Raw genomic sequence first — 8,553 nt, 5'->3', positions numbered from 1 at the left:
ATCTAATTATTCTATTCCTCGGATTTTAGAGAAATCAAAGGAATAGATCATTTAGTTTTTTTTTTTTTTGACAAAAAGATCATTTAGTTTACACTTATAAAAAAATAAAAACATAAACAACAATAACTAGTTGGCATTCGAAGTATGTTCTAAACTGTTTTTCTTTTCAGTTATATAAAAACCGAGGGAATAAGTAGTTTTTATTTAAAAATAAATTAAACATGGTGCGTCCTTACATTATACTCGATTTTTTGTTGAATAAGATGAAAGCTTTATTATGGCTCAGGAGAAACGATATAATATTTAATGGCGGGAATTGCAACGTTAACAATATCACATGGGAGATCAAATTGAAGTTTGAAGATGGTAGTTTTTTGGCGAAATTGCTTATTCCAAGTGTAATTTCTACGATTTTTGTAAAAACTCGTTGTTTTACTTAATGTAGATTTCAGTTGGTTAGTAATTTTCTGTTTAGAGCGTTCGTGCTCCTCTTTTGTAAGTGGGTTCGAGTACCACTAGTACTCTATCTAATATTATCCTTGCTTATAAAAAAATATATATACAAAATTACACCTGAAATCCGTTAATTATTATTTTTAACTGTTTGGTCTTTTAATTTTTTTTATAACAACTTGATCATTTAGAGTGATATCTATTTTTTTTTTTTTTTTTTTCATATTTAAACATTTAAAATTATGTAATTGGTGTATTTCTGATTGCACTTAGTCATTTTCATGCCACTTATTTCCCTTATAATCCTAACATGATACTTTTTATTTTAATTCTTTTATCATATGTTAGCTACCTTTGCATTTTTTGATTTTTATAATTGTGATAAGTAACATGACTAAAAGCATATAAGTTTGTATGTCACATAAATACTTTCTCCTATTTTTTCTGATCTAATCAACCATCATTTCTTTTATTGATTCATCTCATCTCATCTCATTCATTTCAAGTTACCATTTCCACCTCTTTCTCTCTTGTTTTTTCACCGATCCATTCTTCCCTCATTTTCTCCCCCACCATGGCGAGAAGCGCCTCCCAATCATCCCAATCTGCATCCTCCGCTGCCACAACACGGCCGGGTGTCATGGCTCCACGCGGCTCCGCTGCCGCTACAGCCGGAATGCGCCGTCGCCGTCTCGGCGGTGGAAACGCCACCAGCTCCAGCTCTGCCGCGGGAGGATCAAGCGGCGGAAACAACATGCTGCGATTCTACACCGACGATGCTCCTGGATTGAAGATATCTCCAACGGTTGTTCTTGTGATGAGTCTCTGTTTCATTGGCTTCGTCACCGCTCTGCATGTTTTTGGTAAACTTTACCGTTACCGATCCGCCGCTGGCGCCGCCGCTTGATTTTGTCTCTCGGTTTTGAAGTTGGTGTAACGGTTTTTAGATCTGATGCTTAATATTTTGAAACATGCATGCTTTTTTTAGTTTGTTTCTTTTTATTTATTTATTTCTTTATAACCTTATGATCTTTCATTGTAAATTTTATTTGGCTTGATTAGGATTTGATTGGATCTTGTTGCTGTTGATGAAAGTCAATCTCTGCAATTAGTTTTAATTATTTATTTATTTTTATTCATTCATTTATTTCACTTATGGCTAAAATTTCATTTTCTAAAATTTATTTTTCGTTGCATTTGTATCTTCTCCCTTCCTTCATAAATGTGTTTCATGCTTGAACTTTTTTTTTTGGTAAGCAAGTGCTTGAACATTCTTTGATTATTAAGACTACAGTTTTATATCCAAAACAGTGTAAATGAGATTGAATTTAGTAAATTTATCAATGATAAATCTCTTACAATTCATCAATTAATAGCAACAAACAATAGAGTATCTGCATCATTCAATTCAAACATGCATTGCATCTTCAACATGCTTCTCCATGCTCCTACGTAAATCATCTTCAAGCGATTGAGGAATGTAGTCGCCTGCATGCATTCCCTCTGCTATTCATTTTCACCGTTCCATGCATTACCTCCTTCATGTTCAATTTCCATACATTCCTTTTCTCTGCTGGTTTTTTAGTGCATCAACTTAACTCCAGCTTTGTTGCATTTGTTTTCTATATGGATGTTATGTGAGTGCATCAATTTAGTCGCATATCATTCTAGTTGCCAATATAACATTTTAGCTCTACAGCAACGCCTAATTTTTGAAAGGTAAAATAATTGTTGTCGTAGAGTATAATAAAGAACATGTAATACAACCGATGGGCATAATTTTTCAGACAACATGCAATACAAGACGCCATTACATTATGTTTAGATATTCAATCTATATAAGCTCGACACAAGAGACAAAGATATGGAGTAAGATGTCCCACACATTGAGGAGCATCTGCCTCAAATGCCTTAAATGCCTGTTGCAAAGAAGTAAATCTCACGCCTAATTTGTTTTCCTATATGTTTGATTGATTGTGCACTTTTTAAAATTAGAAAAGAATTCTCAAAAGATCTATTATCAAGATAAAATCAAATTGACGAAGATTTAATTTGTGATTGATTGCAAATCAAATTTAATTGATTATGGAGTTGTGCTTTTTGAATTTACTTCACCCGCGAGTTTTGATCAAAACTCTAAAATGTTATTGGATTCTTTTCTATTGAAGGAGAAGGTCTCCATACATAAGACTCAGATCTTGAGATATCTAGCAAGGCATGTTTTAGTATTTTGAGCCTTTATGTTTTATTTATTTAGCTTTGTGAAATTATATTCGTTTGAATCATACAATGAAATAGAGTTTGTGTCCAGTTGTAAGTGTTTTATCATATTAGACTATTAGGTAATAGTCCAACACTAGGGAGTGGTTGAGAAAAAGTGAGAGGGGGTCTCATATTTAGGAGGAACCCTAAAAAGAAATTAACGGGTAATATTAAAAAAAAAAAGCCTTGAACAAGAAGAGTTCATATAAGCTCAATTTGTACTTTTACTATTAAGAGTGGATTTCCTTTCACGCCCTCCAGACGTAGGTGTTATTGCACCAAACTAGTTACCATATTCTCATTGTGTTTATTTCAACGTACCTGCATATCATTTGCTATTGCATTAATTTTGTCACACACATTGCCTGACACATTATATTTGACATCTTTCTAGAGGGAGAACATAATTTTAATTTGTATCAGATGTGAGGCACGATGTATGAGACATTGTATCCCGAAAAACAAGTTTTCTCGAAGGTGGCAATTAACAATTAAAGCAATAAAAGAACACAACGAATTGTTAACTCAGCTCAGTGCAACCTCACATACGTCTAGGGGACTTTCAACCCAACAAAGGAGATCCACTATTTTGAATTAGTATAATTAGTCTTATAAGAACAACAACCCTATATTGTTTAAGCGTTTTCCTAATCCTAGTAACTTTCTATTTAGGTCTCTCCCTAAATATGAAAAACTCTATCACTTTCTCTCAATCACTCTTCTATAGAACTAGTACAAAGATTCTTAGATGAACAAGTCCCTTGTTCAATGCCCTTCTTCTTAATTCTACCCCAGTGATCAACTTCAACTAAAAACTTAAGGAATATTGAATTACAACTCAACTAACATGCTGGAATATTTGGTCCCACATGTGTCCTCGTGATAGAATTCTGAATCCACTAAAATCTTTACTTGTTATAAATCATGATTTCAACTTCTCAAGAATAGGATTCAGAATAAATCTATTTCTAAAACTAAACCACACTTCTAAATCTTGAATTAAAGATCTTTTCATGAAGTACAAATCCAAATATTGTAATTAAAACAAATCCCATTAAATCTCTTCATGGAATATTTGTTTAATTCTTCATCACAATCTTGGATAAAACTGAACTAAATTTATCTTCAATGCATATCTAATCAAATATTTTCTTCAATGCGAATCCAAGCAAATCTTCCAATTCCATAACAACAAATTTACAGCAACAAATCTTTCAGGAATCAAACATCAACAAGCACATATTCCCTCACAAGTCTTGGTATGCAGACTGAGGCCAAATGGTGGAACACATGCTGGAACATTTTGTTCCACATGTTTCCTGTACACAAAATACATTATGTACTTGTATTATTTTACCTAATGTAGCCAATCAAAAGGATTAATAATTTTCCTTTTTGGTAAATTTTGGCTGAAAAAACTTACAAGGTGTGATCTTAAAGAAGTAGCACACCATATCACTCATCAGAACAAACATATCAAACAGTTGCAACAGAAGTAACACATAAGTAAGGTGGTTTCTACACATCAAGATATCACATCAACACACACACACACACACATAATATCATGCTGGAACATCTTGTTCCATATGATCATTACTTCCATTTTTTACACAATTTGGCAAGGGTATGAAAAGAACCACAAACAAAACAGCAAGCTTTAGGATCCTGAATAAAGGCTTGTCTAGAACAACCGCCAACTAGACTAGCACATAACTTCAACCAAAAGACGTCAAAAAGGAATAAGTACCATAGAACAAGAACACAAGACCACCTTCAAAGGAACACCAAAACAGCAGTAGAAGTAACAATAGGTTGAGGTAAAAAAAGCTCCAACATTTCTTCATCAAAAACCAAATTAGTTTCATCAACAAGTGCACAGATATTTGACATAATATTTGGAAGATCTTTCCAAACAAATAAATTATAATGGAAACTCGACAACCCATGAGAAATACCATCATGCTTAACATCAATCTCCTTCATGAACTTAGGATAACAAGCTTCAACATTCAATATTGTCTTCAATAATCGAGAATAACTATGAAGCTCCATAATTTTATTTCAACATAATGTTTTTCATCATCCTAACTTACAATTTCCTCTCCCATACTGCAAGCTTCTTCTTCTTCCTCAGGTTATATTTCCTTGGTCATAATCTTGTATATAGAATGAACCTTGATTCTTTCCAATTAATTAATAATTGAAGGTTAAAGATTCACACATTTTTCTCTATCATACACCTTTCTATACTCTTTGTTGCCTTCAACATTACATTCATTGGATATGTTGACAATGAACTCCTTGACCAATTTCTCATACCAAGGACCGATATTAGTCATAGTCTTCATTATCCCAACAGCTTTTATAATTTCTTTACAATTAAGAGCTTCTTTACCTAGCGCTCTCTCAGTTGCATTCCTTATTTGAAAAATATATTTCGACTTCTTAACACTTGTTTCATATTGGAATGAAAAATTATCCAAGTGATTAGAGGAGACATTCATAAGAATTATCTTCCCACCAACCTTTCTCCCTACAGTGTGAACAATATCCAAGACATCTTCTTCATCATCTGCCTTGTTTGAACAATCTCTCTATTCACTTCAGAATTAACAAGGGCAACTTTCTCATCCTTCCTCTAAGTTGGAAAGTCAATCACTAACATGTCATACATGTTATCTACATCCTAGCTGAAATCTTCGTTACCATCTTTGAGCATTTGGATACTCCACAACAGTTGAGTACAACTACTTCCAGCATATATACTTTGGGAATGAAAGGTGTAGTCCTTCAATTGCTTCACTTAAAAATCAGGAAAGTATGCAACATCTCCTACCCATGCTCAACTAAAATTCAAATTGCATTTTTTGAACAAAATACTCGAACATCTTAACTGACATCCCGCATAACACATTATCTTTAACATAAATGTGAATCATCAGATTCTCATTGTCTTCCACATTGACGCCCTCCATGTTGTGTTGATATCAGTAGTATCATCCATACCGACTTCCACATAATCATCCTTTTTAATGACACCATCCTTGTCATTGACATAATTTCTAACATCCTGTGACTACCACATTCATGTACCTACTAAAGAAGGCACTTTTCTCATCCATCTGATTAAGTTTGAACTTTAGAATACACGACAATCTTAGTATCAATCTGATGGCCCCAAGATGGGAAATAGGAGAAAAAGTTCCAGCATCATAAATATTTCCATCTTCTTCAGAAGACGGCATGATGTTTCCTATTTTGTTAGCAACAACTTGCTCCACATCAAGACCAATGAGATCAAAATCTTCATTTTCATATGGAGTCATTTCAGTTTGAACATCATATATAGATTTTGCGCCCTTGGTCAATAATCTATATACCTTTCTATTAACAGCACACCCCAGAAATATCCTTTCAACATTACTTACATCATCTTCACACAATGTCTCAACATCTTTCTGCACATCTTCTACTACATGATTCTTCTTTCCTTTTGATGCAGATTTTCTTTTTCATTATGGTTATTAACAACACCAACATGGGCTACAATAGTATCAACTTCAACATCTTTATGGACATGATCATCATCACTCACAGAATTATTCTCAGGGGTCACATCATTATTCTTCTTAAGAACTCGAGACTCTGTATCCAACATGTCAGACAACAAAAAATTCCTGAGCGAATAAACACTCCAAATTCAATAAAGTCGCCATCGAAGTTTATTTTGAAAAAGGAAAACGTCGATGAAACCCTAAAAGAAAAAAAAATTCATCGCAACCAAATTCAAGTTCGGAAGTCGATTATGCACGACGAAGGTATTAGCACCCCGTGGCATCTGTTGTAACCAACGAGAACCGTCTAGTCAGTTTTGCGAAAGATAGTGTTAGCCTTAAAGTATTCGACTTCTCCTAATTATTACGACATATTTACAAAAATAAATAAATGGGAAAAATAGGTTTTTTTATTAGGGTGATTGACGAGATGTTGAAACTCGCTCCTACGTATCCATTGGTGCGATCGGGAACTCAAAGTTACGTAGTTTTGTGTATGAAAAGTTTGTCTGTTGGTTGATTTTAATTGTAAAAAATGAGTTTAGTCGCGCTTGGGCGGTAAAAAGACTCATTAATTGAAAAAGACTCACGCTTGGGTGATAAAAATGATTTATTGATAAAGAGATTCACGCTTGGGCGGTAAACATCGGTTGATCAGTTGCTTAATCGCGCACATGCAAAACATGATAAAAAGATTCACGCTTGGAGCTATGAGGCGTATGCCTCTCACTCGTTTATTCGAGGAGCAAACGGAAGTGCACCCTCCCATTCCCTTTTTAATCCAATTTTTTATTAAGATCTCTTGGCGAAAGACGAGTATTCAAAGCAGGAGGTGTGTTCCCCCCACTTGTTTATTCGAGGAGCACGTGGATCAATCATTTTTCCTCCAAGTTTGATTAATGTATTTTAGACGGAAGGCAATGTTCAAAGTGGTGAGACGTACGCCTTCCACTTGATTATTCGAGGAGCAAGTGGATTTACATCCACCTATTCCCATTTTCATCCGAATTTTTATGAAAAGGTGTTTAAAGCTTTAAAACGATATGATTTAACCGAAATTTGCCACTCAAAACGTAATTTATGCATACATCAATCAAGCAATCAAATATCAAAACTTCACCATATTGACAAATAAGATGTTATTTTTTAAGATAGAAAATGGTCAATCAATTCACCTTCTTAATGATGTAACAAAAATGTCTAGTGCATACATGTGTAAGGAAATAAAACGATAATCTGGCGGGTGCAAGTAGTGAAATGGGCTTAGTGTTGGTGCACAATGAATAAAGATGGTGACAAAGAGAATAATAGAATAACGGCGCAAAAGAGATGAGAGAATAAATGTGTATTCTACTATTAATGATAGCTATTACAAGGCTATTTATAGGAAAAGAAAATCTTGCCACATAAGCCCTAAAACAGTAAACTTAGTGAACAAGTCTAAGGTACAAACAGTACAGTACTACAAAATACTAAAGTACCCTTACTACTAAAGAGCTAAGCTAATGGGACCCAGATAAAATCTTCTGGTCAATACTATCTTCTGAGTAACCATCAGAAGATCAATCCATCTTCTGAATATTGAATTACTCTTCAATACCATCCCTTAACTCATATTCTTCAATCAAAGCTGACAACGCCAATTCCATCCCTCAAGAGCAGAAATTGATCCGTCTTGATTGCCTTCGTCAGAACATCAGCCATCTGCTTCTGGGTGCTACAGTGCACAACTTCTAATGTTCCATTCTGGACTTGACTTCTCAAGAAATGATACTTAGTCTCAATATGCTTGCTTCTTCCGTGTAACACCGGATTCTTGGCAAGATTGATTGCAGACTTGTTATCAATCATCAGCTTTAGAGGCTTCTTCACTCTAATCTTCAGATCTTCTAATAGATTCAGAAGCCACACAGCTTGACATGCAGCTACAGCGCCTGCGATGTACTCAGCTTCACAGGTTGATAGAGCAACAACAGGTTGCTTCTTGGAACTCCAAGAGATACGACCTCCCAGAAACATGAACAAATATCCAGAAGTACTCCTTCTATCAACTCTGTCTCCACACCAATCAGAATCAAAATAACTCAATAACTCTGATTCTTCCTTTCTCCCAGAAGGAAACAATATGCCAAACTTCAGAGTTCCCTTGACATATCTCAAGATTCTGACAGCAGCTTGGTAATGGGACCACTTAGGTTTACTCATGAACCTACTAACCAATCCAACTGCATAGCATATATCAGGCCTGGTATTACACAAATACCTTAGAGAACCAACCAGC

The 8,553-nt window shown here is 34.6% G+C and overlaps 1 protein-coding gene across 1 annotated transcript; it reads left to right on the top strand.

The window, feature by feature from the left end:
* The first annotated feature begins 925 nt into the window (after positions 1-925).
* LOC131606945 (protein transport protein Sec61 subunit beta-like) lies at positions 926-1,537 on the top strand. The gene has a single exon (XM_058879028.1). The coding sequence runs from the start codon at positions 1,028-1,030 to the stop codon at positions 1,358-1,360; it is 333 nt and encodes a 110-aa protein (XP_058735011.1). The 5' UTR covers positions 926-1,027; the 3' UTR covers positions 1,361-1,537.
* The last annotated feature ends 7,016 nt before the right edge of the window (positions 1,538-8,553 follow it).

The sequence above is a fragment of the Vicia villosa genome, linkage group LG5, assembly GCF_029867415.1.
Source record: "Vicia villosa cultivar HV-30 ecotype Madison, WI linkage group LG5, Vvil1.0, whole genome shotgun sequence".
NCBI lineage: Eukaryota > Viridiplantae > Streptophyta > Magnoliopsida > Fabales > Fabaceae > Vicia > Vicia villosa.
Note: the sequence above shows the minus strand (reverse complement) of the source record. Positions and strands in the feature narration are given on the sequence as shown.

Coding starts and splice junctions, on each gene's coding strand:
- LOC131606945 (XM_058879028.1), top strand. CDS start 1,028: ATGGCGAGAAGCGCCTCCCAATCATCCCAATCTGCATCCTCCGCTGCC.